This window comes from Anguilla rostrata, chromosome 5 (assembly GCF_018555375.3).
Source record: "Anguilla rostrata isolate EN2019 chromosome 5, ASM1855537v3, whole genome shotgun sequence".
NCBI lineage: Eukaryota > Metazoa > Chordata > Actinopteri > Anguilliformes > Anguillidae > Anguilla > Anguilla rostrata.
Window position 1 is genome coordinate 11,938,399 of NC_057937.1, and position 20,688 is coordinate 11,959,086.

Here is a 20,688-nt window from a genome sequence, read left to right on the forward strand (position 1 = left end):
TCCCCTGTCAAATCGGCACTCTTCTCCTTCCTACAGCAGAGGAGAGAGGATATCGCCAGAGGAATGGGCGGGCCTCCAGGCGCTCCTTTCTGGAAGCTTCTATCAGGGGCAGAGCTCGATCTGTCAGCCTGGGCTGCTGCCGCCACCATTCCAGCCCGGCCCGGCTCGGGCGTGTCTCCCGCTGAAGCGTTAGCTTTAGCGCGGGAGAGTAATTACACCGTCCGGATGAAATTCCCCCAGAGGCACGTCTTTCCCCCCGGCCATGTTGTTTATCAGTGTGGCGGGGTGGGGAGGGGGGGGGCAAAACACGCTCCTCCGACCACCGTCGCGCATCCACCCCGCCCGTACTGGCCAGGCACACGCGAGGCGGCGCGGCGATCCGTCCTGGCTAGCCATAGCGGGCGGCGGCTCGCTGCATAGCGGCCCCCCTGAGGGGAGTGGGTTGGGGAGGGTAGTGGGAGGAGGGGTTTGGGGGGGCACCGGGAGGCACGGCGGCGGGGCGGGCGAGGCCTGGACGGCCGCCAGCGACGGCGCGTCGGGCTGCAGGGGACGCACGTCCGCCCCGGGGGCGGTGAATCAGAAAGGGCCTGCTGTCCCACTCCAGATGGACGGTTAAAGCCGGGCGACCTGCACGGAAATACCGCGACCTTGAAGCGCCGCCAGGAAGCGCCAAATGTCCTTTTTTTATTTTTATTTTTTTTACATTTTCCTCTAAAAATGAGTAACCCTCCGCCCCCTCACCCGTAAAACACGCATGCGTGACATTTCGTTTCCCTATCGCCCTTTCGGTCGATTTATAACGGAGGCAGACGAACCCCTCGTATAATTATAATCAAAGCAAAAGGACAAATGACGGGCTACAGGAACGGTGCCGTGAACTCAAATGGCTTCTGGGCTGCGGACGCTACATCCACACAGCTTCCTCGCTCCAGTCGACCAAACCCCACCCCACCCCACGGCCACCAGCACACAGGTTCGGAGAGACTCGCATCGTAGCAGCCCGCGCTAGCAGAAGCGGGAGGGAGGAGGGAACCGTGGCCGACGAGCGTCGAGACTGACAGCACTCGGGGTCAGCCGCCGTGAAACTTCTGAGGTATTTACGCCAGACAACAAGAGCCCGGAACCGCCCGCGTACATCCGTCGAGCTTTCAAGCGCCCGGTCTTTCCGCTCGGCTGACCGTGAAGCGGTTGACCGCGAAGCAGTCCGAGCGACGGCTGTTCCGGTGGCAGGGGCTGCTCAGCTTGATGAGAGCGGAGGAGGGTGGGAGGGTGGGAGGATGGGGGGGGGGAGTGAATTTGTTTTGTGGATCTGACCTCTGGACTAATCTGTGTAGCAGGCTGCCTCTTTGCTTGAGGCGATGTCTTATTCTCAACTACAGTGGAGCACTCTAAAAAAAAAAAAACGAAGCACTCTGAATTTATCAACCAATTTCAAGTTTTGTGTGGGGATAGTCCGCTGTAAGGTCATCCACAGTGCCAAAGCCTAAGGGTGCTAATTAGCTTTCATATTTAAGGATTCTCTGCTCATGACATTAAATGAGAAGATTGCTGTGGACCATCAATAGATCTTTTAAGTACTCCACAATCTTTGGACTGATATTTACAAGACCTAATACAGTGAATATAATGATGTTTCAGGGTAGACTGGTTTGAGCCTACTGCACATCCCAAGAATATTCTAGAAGCAATAAAGAAGAGTTGTCAATCATTCTTCCTTATTTAAAACGGGGTTGGGGCTGCAGCAGCAAAACTGATGGTCATGGAAAAAGAATAAGATGGTAGCCCTGCATATGGCTAAGGAAGTAGGCTCATGACCGAAAGGAAAAGTTTTTCCAGCTACTGGGTGGGCCACTGTTATGACACCCTTCAAAAAGGTATGAATAATATGACAAGCGCAAGCTATGTAAGCCACAGTGGAAGAAATGAAAAAAAGACATCAATGTCCAAGCTTTAGCATTTTCCTTTTTTTTGACTGACTGACCGTCCAATGACAAGTTATTCAAGATACAGAATACAGAAAGTAGTGTAATCCATTTCCAGCTTTTCTCTATGTCTCTATTCTGACTTATTTCCCCCAGCAGCAATTAAGAGAAATGGGCCCCGGAGGAGAATGGGTTGCCATGTTGAGGAACAGGAGCAACAATTAAGAAAAATGGGCCCGTAGGAGAATGGGTTGCCAGGTTGAGGAATAGGAGCTACAATTAAGAGAAATGGGCCCTGAGGAGAATGGGTTGCCATGCTGAGGAATGGGGATCCAGACCGAGAGGAAGGCGGCTGAATGTTCTATCTCCGATGATTAATGAACTTTCACGCAGCCGCCCATCCCTCAGAGGTAACGACGGCCCAGCGGACACAGCGAAGAGAATGTCTCGCCGCCTCCGCACTCCTCCCCACCCCACCCCCACCCCCCCCTCTGGGCTCCTCCCACTACACCGACTGAAAATCCCCCCCCTCCCCAACTCCCCACCCCCGTCACACAAGGCTGGGCGAAGCTGTTATGTCCCATTAAAAGAACACGGGGCGGGGGAAGCTGACGTGCGCACTCGCCATCCCTTCAGTGACACGCAGCCAACTTCTCCCCATTACACACCCAGGAGGAGCGGGGGGAACGGACACGCAACTCCAGGCAAAAATGGCTTCAATCCATCACCCGCTCTATCTCAATAAACACACTGCGCCATTTGCATCCGTTTGACAGCTCCTTTATTTCATATACAGTACACATATATATATATTTATTTATGTTTATTTTTTTTTTGTGTACTATATGCGCCTGACATTCCAAGCCGTGACATAAATTGGAACGTGTTCGGAGCCTACTTAAGGCAATAAAGAAGTGGTCAAATTGAATAACCATTAGTGCCTCCCTGAGCCAGTTGACAAGCAAATATCTAATTAAAACATTACCTCGCAGCGTTCTTTCAGCACGGCAATTAATGTGGTGCGGGAAAAAAACAGGCCATAACAAAGAGCAGAGCATGAAGAAACGCTCCCTGAAGCAGCAGAGGGGCTGGTACTGTGTGTGCTAGAGATAGAAATGTGCTGTATGTTCACATTTTCTGCACCACGGTGCCAGGGAACTCAGAGCGTGCCGTTCTCCTCTCCATCGGTCACGGCCACGCTTGCGCCTCACCCACAGTGTTAGCCCCATTCCCGAAAGCCTGTTAGATCTGCAGCCGGTGCACTTCTGCCCAACCACGGTTTTAGCAACTGCGTGGAAAGATACGCTAACACCGGAAGCTAGGAGGAGAAGAGGAAACACGGTTTCTACTTTTTACAATGGAGGTGTCGATGGGTACTTCGCCATCACCTTTATCTCAGCTAAACGTGCTAAAGCGCTGTGCTAAAGCTTCTGTCACACGCACACCGGACCGCACAAACAGGGGCGGAGCACCCAAGGGCATGGCTCGTGTACACACACTTCACACTGCTGGGTTTCCCCTCCCCCTGCAGCACCGTCAAAGGCTCTGTGACATCACGGAATAAATCAAAGTCGGCACGGCTACCGAAAACAACAGCTGCCATTCAGGGAATGCCAAGAGACGGTGACAGTTGTTACCAAGAGACGGTCCATAACCGCACCCCCGTCCCCACCCTCCCCCCATAAACAGACCGAGTCAGCGCTGGCCCCTCCGCGCCAACAGGCTGCAAGATAACGGCATGCGCTAGGCTATACAGCCGCTGGCCGCCGCTCCATCATTAACGCTGCGCGTCAGCCAGAATTAATCGAGCGCCGCGCGCACCGCACTTGGCTAAACACGCGCGCGCTGGCCTCACGGAAGACGAAGCCCGCGAAGCGAAAACAAAAAAACGTCGTCCTTCCCTCCCGGCAAACCGTTCCCGCGAAAAAAAAAGCAAAAAACAGGGGACGCTCTCTGCCGACGGCTCTCTCCGGAAAGTCACGCGACGGGCGTTTAATCAGACTGATGTAACTTCCTGCATTTCCGGCGCGAGCGCTCGTTCCGCGCGGAATCGAATCTGCATACGCAACGCAGCGAGACCGGAGAAGCGAAAAGCTGAGAATCGTTAATATCGCCGCGCATCTCAGACCGTACCCGGTTTCGTATATTCAGCAGGGCTGAAAGAAACTTGTGAGAAGCGCACTCGCCCCGTGTATAATGGCCTAAAAAAGGCCTGGAGGCGCGCTTTAACTGCAGCTTAACTACACAACGACCCGGCTCCTCCAGAGGATCAAATACTTTCCCCTTTATCTAATTGGCGATAAAAATCGAGTCACAAAACGGACTGGGCGTCTCGCGGTTCCAGTTCGAACGATCGCACAGGAGCACGCGAGTCCCCCTCGCTCTTTCGAGCCGCGCGTTTGGGTGACCTCCTTTCGCGGTTCATTTTTGGAAACGGGTCGTCTTTTCGGTTCCAAATCCTCTCGGTGGTCTTCCCCTGACTGCGAGCGGCGCACAGGGGCCGGGGCTTCAAAAACTCGTCAAACGTTTCGACGGGCCGCAAAATCCCCCACGATCCCTCCCGCCGTGGAGCCAGGGACCCGACGCGTTCCCCCCCCTCGCCATCGCCGAGGGAGGGGCGACCGGTCAGGCGCGGGCCCGAGCAGCCTCACCGTGGAGACGGGAGCTGTCCGCGTTGGGCTCCCGGCCCCTCCCCCCACCCCCTACCCCGCGCGCGCATTCTGCTCTACCCCGCCCCCCTCCCTTCCCATCTCCCCCTCCCCCTTCCAGCCAGTATGCGGAGCGTTCCAAGCTCCGATCGGCGCGGGGGTGGCGCGAGGCCACGCTTCCGCTGACAAAGCAGCTCGTCGGCTGTCGGGTCCTGGCTGCACGCTGCGTGTCCGGGTGGAGCTCAGGGGCAGCGCGGAGAGAGAGAGAGAGAGAGAGAGAGAGAGAGACAGAGAGAGGGAGAGAGAGAGACAGAGTGAGAGAGAGAGAGAGAGAGAGCGAGAGAAAGAGAGAGAGAGAGAGAGAGAGAGACAGAGAGAGAGAGAGACAGCGCTACGCTATTAACCATTTCCTCCCCTGCAGCTTCCACCAGTACAACCACCTCCGTTCCCCTCCCAAGCTTAAAACCTGTGGGCTGCAAACATGGACAAGCGGACAAGAGCCTCAGCCTTCAGCAAATTTCACATTTACAAATAACAGCTTCCACTTAAATCATAAAATTATTTGAAGCTTCAGTGTTCGATGTAAAATGTTTACCAGAGGTTCATTTTAGCCAGCGAAGGCACAACTTGAAATCCCTCAATCTCTCAATATTTTCCAATCCAAGGAAGACTGAAAAAATAAAAATAATAATCAAAAGAAATGAGATAACATGGAGGATGATATTCATAGAATGTTGCTGATAAACTAAAAACCATCTCCATTCCCCATCCCAGGCTCCAACACTGAAGGCTGTAAACATCATGTAAGTGGACAAGAACCTCAGCCTTTACACATTTCACACATCAATAACACCTTCCATTTAAAACGTGAAAGAATGTGAAGATTTAGTGTTTATTATGTTAGATACCAGAGGTTTATTTTAGCCAGAAAGTGCACAACTTGAAATCCCTCAATCTCTCAATATTTTCCAAGCCAGAGAATGAAAAAAAGATAAAGTAAAATAGCATGGAGTACAATATTCACAAAATGCTTTCTGAGAAACCAAAACAAGAATCAAAACTGAGAACTTGGATGATGGTTAATAATCCATATTGAAAATACTGAAATACTAGACCTAGGCTATATTGAGAAAACAACAGAAGATTTTGAGCCCACTGTGAAACCCAAGAGCTATGTACGGCTGTGTGTATGTGGTGTGTGGGTATACGTGTGTGTGTGTGTGTGTACATATATATGTATGTACATGAGTGTTTCTATACCTGAGACTATTTTGATGTGACACACGGCCATATGTGACACTGCTAGCTAGACTAACAGGCTTTAGCCACTCTTCTCTATGCATAGCCTATGCTTTCTTTGTTTGGAAGATTCCAGCCATTTTCTATGTTCTGCACAAGAGCAAAAGTTACAATTAAAAGTAACTAGAAAAGTAAAACTCAAAGCAACTGAAGGGACAGACAGAGGAGCCAAGCTCTATGACTGTCTCCAGGCAACTAGTCTCACCTGTGTGACCAGGGGCTCCAACAGTCTCTCCACGGTCAGGGTTCGAATCTCCAGACTTTTGGGGTCCCATTTTAGGAGGATGGGTGACGTTGCAGTTGTCATGATTTCTGAAAGGGAAAAAAGAAACAGAAGACAGAAAGAGAAAGATTAAAAAACTTATTTCACAGCAGTAGGTACTTCAAAGGAAATTACTAATCGCTTTACTTTCCTGAAGTAACACTTTCTGCACTATAAAGTTGGTTTAAAAGAAGAATTAAAGACATTACACCTAATGAGAGACACTGAATGAGTTGCTTTATAGAACAACAGGGAGATAAAATGTAAGTTTTTTCAATGTGATAGCACAAATAGATTTTCAAAAACTGAGTCATTGCTCAGTTCAATGACTCCTTTACGTGGGAAAGAAAATTCACCTTGACGTCTGAAAACAGAGACAAATCTCTCCCAAGACAAGGCCTTAATTCTCGTCTGGCAACCGCGTCTTTCAGCACTTTCGTCTGCTGCAGTACAAACTACTGAAGAAACCTTTCCGTTCCAAGAAATATCAGAAGTGCAAGTCTAAGCTAACTGGATGACAAATGACCTCACTTCAAGGTAGTCTGACACCAACGGGGGGGACTCTCCAACATGGGACTGGCTCAAAACCTGAGCCACTGTGGTTCTGGAGTGATGCTCTCGACTTCTCTACCCTTCAATCCCGCGAAGGCTCCCCAAAAAAAAGTGGAGGTGAAGTGAGCAGGCAGGCCAAGGCGAGGCTCAGCAGACTTTAGCAGGTAAAACAGATCCATCAGAGCACCGCACCATCAGCAGAATTCAGGAAGTACGAGCCAAAACATCCGCAATAGGACCAACAGTGTGACAGCAACGCCGGGGCCAAACGTTTCATCTGCGTTTACAACACATCCGCCCTCCACGCTCATTAGCTGTTTCAGCCTGAAGAGGCAGCAGGTTAACAGTAATGAATAGCACAGCTATGAAATGCTGATTTTTAAGTCATGGAGCAGTTCGCAGGCGGCCGCGCCGCGAGATTCCCCGTCACTCATGTCATTAAGCCGGCCCACATTTCCCATTCCCTTTAAGTACCTCCCAGGGCACTCTGATTCCTGAGCGTACCGTACGCGGGTGAAAAAGCGTCCGCTATTTCTCTGAGCGCGTTTAACACATGCAGCCGCTTCCCCGCTAAAGCCGCGCATCCCGCTGAAAGCACAACTCCATCTCACGAAGAGACGAGCCGTGAAATACCGAACTCAAATTTAACTTGGGCGTGTAATAATAAATAGATTACACTTCTTAAAAGTAGCTGCGGTTGCATAAAAAAAAAAGAAAAAAACCCACTCGGTTCTTTTTCGCGAGGGGTGAAATGAGAAGTGTTGGATTTTAAATAGAAGTATTTCGTCTCATGTTCCAAAAAAACAAATCTCTTGGACGGAAACTGCGCTTTCAGCTGTTCCTGGTCTTGCTTGAAGTAGGTTACTGCACTGACTGGAGGACTCCACCAGGCGGGTAATGCAACAGCCAGACTGCATGTTGTTTCTTGCCTCTCAATCAATTTTGTAATGGAGTAGTTTGTTCAATAAATTAATCAATTGCATAGGGTTTACAGTGGCGGGTCTGTCTGTTTACCCAAATAAGCCTATATAAAGACCATTACCGTAATAAAATATTCAGAGAATTTTAATGACATAACGACCACACTGCATCAGGAAGAGCCCTAACGCCACCGATACAGGCAGTTGGCAAGAGACATCCGAAGAAAGCAGGAACATAATTACACAAACCCATTAACAGTCACAGCTCAGTGTGGTCTCCAGAGATGACAGATTTCGACAAAACACGTCCTTCCCTGTTATTTCAGGGTCTAGTGTCACGAAGGGTAGCCAAGTGTTCCTGCAGTATAGCAGATCACAGACAAACACTAGAGGCCAGATTTACTAAAATGGGCGTCAAACTGGGTCAAAATCACTATTAGGATGCGAGAGGTGATTTGTGAGAAACACATCTCCTTGTGACTTCCCTTTTGATACACATCATCAGTCCATGCTTTTGCATGCCTTCGAGATGAACATACTGAAACAGGGAACAGATTTTGTTAATTATGTAAATCAAGTATTCCGTCTACCTTATCAAGGCTCAACAGTTCTCCCATTTTATGAGCATTTGCTCCTGAAAATTGATGTGTGCTAACAGGATAAATAATTTAGGGACGCATCTGCTAATTGGGATTCATTAGTGCGCTGCTAAATTTTTCAACTTAGGAGCGCAAGTGTTCCTTGGAAAAAATGTTACAGCCCTGTTTACAGGCCTGTTTACAGGCGCGTCATTTGCAAACTCTGCTCTTTGTGTGCGGATTTTAAGTCATAAAAGCAGACGCTAATTTGCTAAGTGCTGATATAGCATAGCTCAGGTTCTATTAAAGGTGTGCTAACAGGAAGTTCTCTCTCTCAATCTTGCCAACAGCCACAAATGCCAGGAGACAACACAGAGGACAAAGGCAAAATAAAGAATAAGTCATAAAAGAGTCTTTTTTTATCCTCTTAAGGATAAGTGAACAGCAAACAGTGAAGCAATACAGCCAGGTTGCAAAGGTCCTTTCCTCGGTTGGACCACCATTATGTTGTAGGAAACTATTTTTCTTCTGTCTGCCACTCAACATCAAACCGTTTTTTCTTTACATCATCTGCTAGTTTTCTTATGTCACTCCAAGCATCTCTCCTCTCCGTTTGTGTTGTGGTTCTTTGCTGCAACACAGTGTTGTGAATCTTTACCACTGGCTGTTTCCTGATCTGTACATTCAGGTCTTATTTTTATGCCTTACGCCTGTTAGCTGATTTTTCTTTTTCTCGTGGCTGCCTCGCTACCTCTGCCCGGTTGCTCGACATCAATTTCTTAGCACCTTATAACCTGGACCATGTAAAAATGCAGTATTTTTTCAGACCTTTGTTTTATGGATACCTCCCAGCACAAACTTGCCAATGAGGGCGCTTCATTTCTTTAATTGAGTAATTAGGGCCAGTCTTAAACGTGTCGGTACGTGAAAGATTTCGCCCCGCGATCGTTCCCTCAGTAAATCAGGCCCTAGGCCTGAAGCCAGGGCCGTAAATAAACGGCTAGCCTACATCACACCTGGGAGCGCCAAATCCCGTTTAAAAATCCACTTGGGCGGGATTCCCCTCCCCGAGCCGGCCCCGCTCGCCGCGCCCGTTTAACCTCGCTCAGGCGGGGTCCTAATCCGGGGCTAATCCCGCCGATCCCGCCCAGCGGGCGGGCGCGCTACGGGCGGCGGCTCCGAATTTCAGCGGCCAAACAGCCGCCGATGAGGAGCGCAGACAGTGAATTAGGCGCCGCTGGAGCACTTCTCTCCTGATGCGTTCAACGCACGGCCAAAGAGGTAGCGCAAAGCGGTAGCGCATTTCACTCTTGTCTCCATTCAAGTTTTTCTTTCCCTTCCGGTGTAGAAAAGGTGGAGCATGTTGTCCAACTAACATCAAACTGCTATTCAGGGGGACAAAACATAGCAGGCGAGTGAGGCAACCCATCTCTACATAAATAAAAACTCTGGGAGCACTGCTAAAAAAAAGCTAGAATCTAGTTTACCCTTCTTCATCCAACCCCTTCACTCCCAAAATGACAAAATGCAGCGAAGCCAACAGATATCAAAAGGTGCTGAAATGCAGAAAAAGAGCTCTGGTTCCAAATTACGGTCGAGTTCCCAAGGCCTTTGTGCAACACTAGCCAACAGCTATTGTGTTGTTTTGGTGTTTGGGAACAGTGTTTGTGTTGGGTTGATTTGATTGCAGAGGGAGGTAGGTACCGTTGCCATGGAAATGGCAAGCTAATCAGGTCTTCGGTGTAGCCAGCTGGTCCACATGCTTTTGTCCGGGAGATGTGGAGGGAGTGAAGGGGATTGTGGGATTGGGGGTGGGGGTGGGGGGGTTAGGCATGGAAAATCTTTGAGTGTGCCTGGAAGGAAACCTAGCTCAACAGTTCTCAGGGAACAAGTTGTGCTCTATTCTTTGGACAGACACAGTCCACCCCCACCCCCACACCCACCCGCCCCCCAAAAGCCAAAATGCATGCACCCCAATCCTAAATTAACTGGAATCACTCAGGGTACTGGCAAGCACTGACCAGGCAGTGAAAGGTCATTAAGCATCACCATCCATCATCATCTCAGAGCTAAACAAAGCGTTCAAACTCCCTTCATCTAAAGGGGCCGCCGCCTGAGGCTGCCATTAGCTTCTCAACCTGCTCGCTAACACACAGTCATCAGATTGGTTCTGGATCACTGCCAGTTATTTACACCACCCTCACCATTTACCTAAACATCCTCACGCCCCAAAAAACTCCTCATAATTCATTTTCCATGACAAAACAACCTGCACGTCTGATTTAAAATGCGATCCATGTGTGTGATCCACTACATATTCAATAATCCCCCGGGGTATAAAAGCTATAAATAAGCACCCCCCTACCAATGGGTGGAAAATTGGCCTGTCGATATGATTGCTCGCGCGGGTCTCGCCGCAAATCACCGCATTGAACGAGTGCCGAAAGATGGGGAACCGGAACGCTCCCGTCCAATTTACCCGGGCGAGCATCAATAACTTCAGGCCTGGTGATGTAAGGCTCTCCGGCGAGCGAGCGAGGGGGCCGGGAGTTTGATCGGGTTGCGCGAGCAATAACAGAGGCCGCGGAGAGATGATCTCGTTACCGCGGAGAGAGAGGGGAGCCGCGACCATGCATCATCTCTCCGAGAAGCACCAATGATATCATCTTCTCATCAGCGGCCTGGCAGACTCTTTATCTTCTGACATTAGAATGTATGAACCTCTGGCCAAAGTTCCCTCCGCTCTCCTGGGGATCCGTAGAAGACTCATAGATCAATGTTCCTGGGAGAGGAACATCAAAAATATCAGCAAAACTAGCTTTGTCCTTCCACAAAGAACAGAGTTTTGGCTTCCCCCCCACACTCTCAGTATCCTTATTTTACCCCCTCAAAGCGGCGGTTGTTTATCTCCACTAAAACGTCTTCACAAACCTGGCTGAGCGAATAAGCTCAGTATTTATGCCATCAGGTGTATGATGTTTTTTTCATCGGTGTGTTGTCTGGTAGAGACACAAGCCTCCAGCCAGTCTCGTCAGCCGAACCCATGGGAGAAGTGCACTTACATGCGAAAGAGTGCGTGGTCAATTAGGTATGTTCCTGAGGGCTGCACCGGCCTAATTATTCTCTCCTAATTGGATGATCGGTTCAAACTGCCACGACGGAACAAATGCGACAACAGTCGCCCCGACCGCCTCCAAAACACATGCACGTCTGCATGATTAGCCTACTTATTAAGTTCTCTTTCCGGAGAATATTTCCTGTCCTATTTCTTCCCAGCACTGGTACAAAATAATGCATCATAACCCACACGACTATGTCAGTCATACTCAGAATACGTAAAGGAGCCATTATCGTTTTGTACAGAGGAGTATATGCTATCTCATAAAAAACACGTTTTCAACGTACAAAAATGCCAAGTTACTAAAAAGTATTGATATCAAAATGACGCCAAGTTACGATACTACAAACAATATAGGCTATCTTGCCTCACCGAAATGACATAAGATGTATCTCAAAGCAATGCTACCCAATATTTCCTCAGTTCTTTCAAGTCACTTGGCCCTGTGTATAAGCATGCACTACATGAACAGGCCAAATGTATGTGTGGATGGCTCTCTCACAGTCAAGATTGATTGAATAGGTGTGTGTATGTCCAATTTGTATTGGTATGTAGGCCTATGTATTTCGCTGCCCAGGCTTTCTGTTGCGTGAATGATAGTATGTTTCTTGGTACAAGTGTGTTCGTGAATGTGAATGTAAGATGCTGCCAGGGAAATGTCCCCATGCGGATAAAGAAGTTCTCTATGTATGTATGTACAATATGTGTTTTACATGCAGTATTTATTGTACGTAGCAAATATACAATAACTTGCACATGTACTCAAATTCAGTTCAGAAGCAAGTATAAACATGTTTTCTGGAGAAATGTGCTTCCTGTTGTTGCTCAGCAGCAGTTCTGTACATTAATGAATTTATACATTAATTTCAATGTACAATGTTCAATGTGTTCCATGAGGCAATTCGAAATATTTGTCTCTTTGATCTGACAGAAAGTTTGCATGATATTGTGAAATTACATTACATTACATTATAGGCATTTAGCTGACGCTCTTATCCAGAGCGACTTACAACAGTGTAACCAAACTCAGGATCAAGAAATGGTAAGATTAGAAAACACAGGGCCAAGTGACTTGAAAGAACTGAGGAAATATTGGGTAGCATTGCTTTGAGATACATCTTATGTCATTTCGGTGAGGCAAGATAGCCTATATTGTTTGTAGTATCGTAACTTGGCGTCATTTTGATATCAATACTTTTTAGTAACTTGGCATTTTTGTACGTTGAAAACGTGTTTTTTATGAGATATCAGTTCTTTTTGCAAAGCGTTTTATTATGAGAGTGAGAAATGCGACCCTGCAAGAAACGGTTGTGGATTATGGCTATCGTTGTGTGAATCTGTACAGTCTGATGAGCGTGTACCGTTCAGCAGTTTCGGTTTGCTATATATGTAAAACAGTGTCTGTGAGAAAGGATGCAATGGCGTAAGCGTAAACGCATCAGAAACGCAGATGGAATATGGTATGTACTCACGGATTTGACGTCCATCCAACGAGCCTTGACTGACAAAATAATCAACACGCCCGTAGAATTATAACTCCCTAGGTCGCAACTTGTGTAGCCTTCTGTCCTGCTCCGTTGTCTGTTATTTCGTGGAGATGCACTATTAGTGTTGTAAGGTTTATCCTTCTGTCCTGCTCCATTGTCTGTTATTTCGTGGAGATGCACTTTTAGTGTTTGTAAGGTTTATAAGGCATTTTGATAGGCTAATCTGCAGGTAGGAATCCTCTTCGCCGTTTTGCTAAACTAGAACCGGAAAACATGATAGTGGAGAATAGGAGCAGACGCATATGTCCCAGCAGGCTTTGCATATGAGAGAATAACAACAGTGTGGGAGAAATTAAAATGAAATTACGAAATTCCGTAGTTGAAACAATATGTTTTTAGCAGAATGGGCATGTAGGTGAAGGTTGACATGATCACGGAGTATAGTGCGAAGTAAATGGAGTGACCATGAGCGAGCTTATATTCCTTATCAAATGGTATATATAACAGTCGGTATTGAACATTGGTTGTTGAAGTGGAGGGTCAAATAACATTGCACACATTATTTACCTGTAATGTAATCTATTGCACGAATGTGTTTTTCTCATGTTCAGTGCTAGTAGTTATACTTATGAGTGAATCATGATTTTAAATGTAATGTTTTAATGCGGAGTTGCAGAACGTACATACGTAGTAATTGTGTGTAGCCTATGTGGCTAGATAGAGAACAGGGCGAGATAACATGGATGTAGAAACGTGGCGTTTGCTGATATTAAGGTTTTGTACAGTAGCCAAGTGAAGAAATATAGTTAGTAGAAATGGCACAGTGGTGAACCGGTGTAACTTTTAAATAAAAGGAATACATTTGCGTCATGAAATGCATATGGGTGGCCGTGAGTGAGTGAGGTTTACCAGTCTGTGACTTCGTTAGCTAATGCCATAGCTATGCAATGCGTGAAATATCATTAGCGAACCTGCCGGTAGTTTTAAAGAAGAACACAAGCCAGTAAGCACAGAAGAGCTTCAGTTGAATCCATATGGCTTAGCAATATTGTAGCCGGTCAATAACTGAACGTACAGACGGTAAGTCATAATGCATATATCTTAGCAATATTGTAGCCGGTTAATAACTGAACGGTGAACGGCGGGTAGATATGGTGCAAAAGCAATAATTAAGAAGTAGTAGACAATTATTAGTGAGGGTCGAAGCAAGTTAAAGAAACGGGTTCCAAGCTGGACTTGAACATACGACCCAGTGTTCCCAAGCCTGTAACCTTACCCACTAGGCCACAGACGGATTAGCTGTTCAACCTGCGGAGTTGCGGAATGTACATAAGTACTAATTGTTTGTAGCGTATGTGGGTAGATAGAGAACAGGGCGAGGTAACAGGAATGTAGAAACGTGGCGTTTGCTGATATTAAGGTTTTGTACGGTAGCCAAGTGAAGAAATATAGTTAGTAGAAATGGCACAGTGGTGAACTGGTGTAACTTTTAAATAAAAGTAATACATTTGCGTCATGAAATGCATATGGGTGGCCGTGAGTGAGTGAGGTTTACCAGTGTGTGACTTCGTTAGCTAATGCCATAGCTATGCAATGCGTGAAATATCATTAGCAAACCTGCCGGTGGTTTTAAAGAACACAGGCCAGTAAGCACAGAAGAGCTCCGTTGAATCCATGTGGCTTAGCAATATTGTAGCCGGTCAATAACCCAACGTACAGACGGTAAGTCATAATGCATATATCTTAGCAATATTGTAGCCGGTTAATAACTGAACGGTCAACGGCGGGTAGAAATGGTGCAAAAGCAATAATTAAGAAGTAGTAGACAATTATTAGTGAGGATCGAAGCAGGTTAAAGAAACGTGTTTCAAGCTGGGCTTGAACATACGACCCAGTGTTATCAAGCCTGTAACCTTACCCACTAGGCCACGGATGGATTAGCTGTTCAAATTGCGGAGTTGCAGAATGTACACAAGTAGTAATTGTTTGTAGCGTATGTGGCTATAGATAGAGAACAGAGCGAGGTAACATGAATGTAGAAATAGAAGCGTGGCGTTTGCTTATATGAAAGTTTTGTACGGTAGCCAAGTGAAGAAATATAGTTAATAGAAATGGCACAGTGGTGAACTGGTGTAACTTTTTAATGAAAGGAATACATTTGCCGTGACTTCGTTAGCTAATGCCATAGCTATGCAATGCGTGAAATATCATTAGCAAACCTGCCGGTGGTTTTAAAGAACACAGGCCAGTAAGCACAGAAGAGCTCCCGTTGAATCCATGTGGCTTAGCAATATTGTAGCCGGTTAATAACTGAACGGTGAACGGCGGGTAAATATGGTGCAAAAGCAATAATTGATAAGTAGGCTAGTAGACAATTATTAGTGAGGGTTGAAGCAGGTTAAAGAAATGTGTTCTAAGCTGGGCTTGAACCTCCGACCCCATGTTCCCAAGACTGTAACCTTACCCACTAGGCCACAGGTGGACTAGCTGTTTAAACGGGAAATGTTTCAGAATACAAATGTATGGGTATTTTGCGTGTGTATGCGCGTTTTTGATTGGGTCGTGTAGGGCAGATTTGGCTGGTGTTAGTGAAATGTCCAATGGGGAGACATGTTGTTAGTGGGATAGGCGGCAGGAAAAATAAGAATGAGAAGAAGAAGAAGAAGAAGAAGAAGAAGAAGAAGAAGAAGGAGAAAACGCAAAATCCCCTTAGTTTGGGGCTTTATTGTGTGGACATGTGAAATTGTTTATGAATTCTGTCTGTTGAAATGGGGTCAGAATGTACAGAATTTAATGTTTTTAAGGGCTGAGTGTCTGTGGCTGTTGTGGTTATTTCTGTGGGGAACCCTGAAAAGTGCCAAACTCTCGGTGCTGTATAGGTATGGGGGCATGCCCCCGCCAAGGCGTAACTTGGCGGGATGGCATACCTGCCATCCCAATACAAACAACAGGAATAAGGATGTATGTAAAATTAGCTATTCAACAGCCCTAAAGAGTAACAATGGCACCTCGGGCGTGTTCTCTACGGGGAAGGGAATTAGGCAGCAGACAGCAGATATATCACTGTTGACAGAGTTTATTCGCACCAATTGTCTGAAATGCGATCTCATCAGCAACTTCTATTTAGAAATCCCCCCGTTATGACGAAGGGGAGCAAGATGACCAGAGCCAGCACGAGCACACCCGGGTAGTTTGTTTTCTTAAGGAACTCAAATGTGCATGCTGAAAAGATGTGCACCATGTAAGTCCAGGCAAAAAAAGGTGCACAATTGCCGCATGCATATAAAGCACGCACACACACACACACTTACACGCACACACACACACACGCATACACACACACACGTACACACACGTGCACACACACACACACACACACACACACACACACACACACACACACAGAGGATGAGTACTGTGATCTTGAGAGAGGCAGGAGTTGCCACAGCTTTGACTGCGAACACCCACAGAAGCAGGTAATTTTACTCCATGATACTTCAATGAGGAGGTATAATGCCGAAGTGAAGCCACAAAGGAGGAGGATGCTCAAGCACACTGAGCAGAACAAGCAATGCACATATCTCAGCAGCCCATGCTTCACCTTACAAAAAGAATACCAAATGTGCTGGGGCCAGATAACCCCTTTACCAACGGCCCAATGACAATACATCATTTTTAGAAAATGCTCAGCGCAGGCTTCCTCAGACAACAGCCTGGCGAGCGGGTTTTACAGCAGCGCTAAGGCCTTTAGGGCTAAAGATGAATGCTATTACTCTGACCTCCTTTAGCTTCGGCGGTAAGCAGGTCACCCCCCCGCGCGCGCGCGCGTGCGTGCTGTCCGTTTACCGTTCGCCACGCATCGCGGACGCGCGACGGCAGCCGGCAAACAACTTATTAATATAAGCATTCACGAAACGGGGCCTCCGCTCCGAGCGGCCGCCTCTAAACTCCCAGGACCCGTAGCGGAAACCGGAGCTTCTGTGCAGCCGGCGGGTTCCCGGGAGCAGCAGCAGCAGCGCTAAGCCTATCAAAGAGATCCGCTTGACCTCCTTTGTCCGCGCGCCGCCACCGCCGCCTCCCGCAACGGCGCCGAGGCAGAACGTCTCTCGGGGACTCAAACCCGCCCGAGGATTTCCTCTACACGCTTCCCAGCGGTTCCGATTATGTATATGAAAAAAAATGATCGGAGGGAAGTTACGTAAACAGCATCTTGTTTCTTTAGCAGCACGCTAATAGCCATCTTCTGGAACGAAGCCCGATTTCGTGCTAACGTGAAGTCGACCGCTTTACGCCGCGGCCGCCTTCCGTTCGCACGAGGGGTGAAACTGCGCGGCTCAGAATAGCCGCGCGTCGGCGTCAGATTTAGCGGGGTTATGCTAGAGAGAGTAAATCTGACTGCGAGAGAGGGTGGGAGAGAGAGGCAGTGAATTAGCAATAATACTTAGCTAGCTAAGACACAAATCCTTCCAAAACCCAAGCAGCCTTGTTATTATTTTTTTTTATGGAAATCAGATTTCAAACCGACGCCAGAATAAGCGCTCATTACTTGATTATTTGTGTTTATTCTCCGCTGCCCCTGAAATGATATCATTTCCTACAGTCTTTATGACACAGGCTCTGGAAAATGGCTTTAATTACTGCCGACAACTGTTACAGTAGGAATGTCATTATCTCAGCCCAGGTGTGCGATTATTGTGCATACTGATGTAATTATTCATTTCTTTATTGTAGGTGTGTGTGTCTGTGTGTGTGTGTGTGTGTGTGTGTCTGAGTGTGTGTATCTGAGTGGGTGTGTGTGTGTGTTTGAGAGAGAGAGAGAGAGAGAGAGAGATGTCATTTTGCATAAATTAACACATAAATGCAAACCTGTGTACAATAACAGACTGTGGGCGAGGGCATATGCATGCATACCTCTGTGAGTGTGAGACTGGCATGTGTGCACGTGCACGAGCTTTCCGCGAGTGCACGATTGCACATGCACGTACGTGAACGAGTTCTGGCCATGTGCATGACTGAGCATGTGCATGTGTACAAGCTCTGCGTGTGTGCACAACTGCGCACCTGAGCGCACGCCAGTTCCACGTGTGTGCGTGACTGCGCATGTGCATGTGTCCACGCGTGCCTCAGATGAGTCACGCAGAGGAAGCAGAGCGAGGGCTCTCAAGTTTAAAGAGAGAGCCGATCCCCAGCGGTCAGAGCGTTCACAGGTTCACAGCTTATCTCTCTCTCTCTCTCTCTCTCTCTCTCTCTCTATCAGCCGCTCGTCGCTCCGACCAGCACCGCGGCAACGGCGAGCGTCTTCAGGGGACACGCACGGGTAACAGAGCCCGCAAACTCGCTGCGTCAGCGTCAGGACTCGACCGCTCCGGCCCCAGGGACCTGCATTTTAAATCCTTTCAAACAGGACAAAGCTGCAAGCTACAGGAAGTTAGAAACAAGTGAATATTGGTGGGGGGGGGTTATCTTTATCCATGTACATTTTCATCTTTCACACCCGACCCTTCGTTAGCACACTGATTGTGCCGTTTGCAGGAGGGGGTTTAAAACTATTCTCCAGACACCTGTGCTGATGATTGCACTGCAGATGAAAAAAATTGCAATGCCTTTCACACGCTTTTGCTAAATTCGGCAAACAAGATAGAGGAGCTTAACCGTGCTGCAAACTGTGACTCACAGTGCTGATCCAGGATCAGTTCCCAATTACTGCAGTAACTGGCTGAGATTAAGTTTAGAGCAGTCAGATGTGACTCTGGATCAGTTGTGGAGGGAGGGAGGGAGGGACAGAGGGAGGAGGGGCACACCATGCTTGGCTTGCCAACCACTGGTCCCTCCAGACAGTGTTCCACAATAACAAGCAATCTTCAGGGACTGTCGCAAGCACCAGAACAATGTACTGTTTCTTCCTGCTACTACTGATACTGGCTTTACAGAGAACCTTGTCCAGCCAAGGCTGATACCAATTACGGCAATTAACAACCTCATTATCCCTTTGAAGAGTAGGGAACCCTTTGATTTTTGGAATGTTTTTTTTTTCTTCAAAATTCTAAGTCAGTGTTCTAGAACTCCATTGCATTGAATCTCAGCTTGGGGCCTTTCTGTGCGGAGTTTGCATGTTCTCCCCGTGTCCGCGTGGGTTTCCTCCAGGTACCCCGATTTCCTTCCACACTCCAAAGACATGCAGGTAGGCCGATTGGAGACCTTAAATTGCCCATAGGTATGAGTGTGTGAGTGAATGGTGTGTGCCCTGCGATAGATTGACGGCCTGTCCAGGGTATATTAACTGCCTCTCGCCCAATGCACGCTGGGATAGGCTCCAGCACCCCCCGTGACCCTGCTCAGGATAAGCGGGTATGGATAATGGATGGATGGATGGATTGTTACATCACCATTAGAATCACATATTTGTGACTTTACACCTTAAAGGTTTAAGCACATTTGCTGGCTGATCAGCAATGCATTTGAAAAGCATGCTTCTGAAGAGCTTTGCGAGCCCCTGCGTGGAACGGCCAGGAGCTGCGAGAAAAAATCACCTGGACGCCAAACCCGGAGATGCCGTCAAACGCGGCGAAGGCTCCCTCCCGTTCCGGAGGCAGCCCGATAAGAGGGCCTCTGCATCTCTCTCACGCCTCGCATTAATCTCGCCGCTGTCCTCGCTCGGGGTGATTTACTGTCCCCTTATTATAGCAGCGGGCCCGGGACAGACGCGGGGTACTTACTCACCTGTTGCTTCTAAAGGTGCTGAGCGCAAGCTGTAACATACAGCACAGTTTCTCCATCTGTGCTATAACGCCCCACACTCCCCCCCACTATATATATATATATATATATATATATATATATATTTAAACTGAAAAACTAAAAAACTCATGATATTACTGAGAAAAAGAACTGGAACTACATCTCAACAAAGTCCTAGGCCCAAACAGCAAAAGTAGTTTCTGCCACTGACTTGGGTTTCTGGCACACAATGAAAACCTTCTCATGACCGCAGAGCGACCTGCAGATTATAGGGAGTCAATAGTTCAGTGAGGGAACGCGGGTCGGGCGGTGCTTTGAGAGCAAGCAGAATTCAAAAACTTCTAAACAAACCCTGTGTGAGGCACGACCAAGCGTTGAGTCAAGGGTGAAGCTGATGCGTGTCCTCTTTTTCAACATTGTGAACGGGCCTGCCTATAGCGAATCTTACCAATAACAGTCTAAAAAAGTCCACAAAAACATCCCCACGCGAGTGCGTTATACAAAGTGTACAGGCAGTGGGCAGCCAAGGGGAGGAGGCGGCTTGAAGAATGACGGACAGGTCAGCTGAGAACAGAACACCGGTCGTGTCTATCCGGCACCCTGAGCGAACTCTTAATGAGTGAATAGACGAGCGGCCTTCATATCCAGCTGTGTTAATTAAGGAATCGATATCCAATTCCCACTCAAAACCGCCTCCTCTTCTGCGAATTCCAGAGCCTCCCCTTACGCGCGAGGTTTCAATTACAGCTCACGAATCGCGCACGAAAAGCACACAGCAACAAAAACCAACGGTTGCGCTCCTAGCTCAAAGCAAATTCTGCTGAATCGATGATGACTCTAAGCTATTTGTCAGCGGAGAACAATAGCGATCTTGTCTATGACAGTACCGGCACAATGAGCCTTTTTTTCTCATTCAGAACGGACAATGCGATGTTCCCCGTATCCGTTATTACACAGGCGTGGTGGCGCACTGTGCCATTAAAAGTAGACAAACAATGACAAGAAGCATTCACAGAGTGAGCTGTTAGCACAAAGCACTGTCCCACGTCTCAATCAGCTTCATTTTAAAGGCTGTCTTCAACCACAACCTTAAAAAAGTAAATTCCTACTATCATATGTAGGGGGGGCACGGTATTGATACGGCGGAAACATACTCCATTTTAA

At 47.6% G+C, this 20,688-nt stretch overlaps 1 protein-coding gene across 1 annotated transcript in view; it reads right to left on the reverse strand.

Moving 5' to 3' along the window:
• Positions 1-20,688, reverse strand: part of ctnna2 (catenin (cadherin-associated protein), alpha 2) — a 360,420-nt gene that overhangs the window by 319,536 nt on the left and 20,196 nt on the right. Inside the window, exon 2 of the mRNA XM_064335132.1 lies at positions 6,075-6,181. Coding sequence (XP_064191202.1) covers positions 6,075-6,176 — 102 coding nt within the window. The 5' untranslated portion in view covers positions 6,177-6,181. The remainder of the gene's footprint in view (positions 1-6,074; positions 6,182-20,688) is intronic.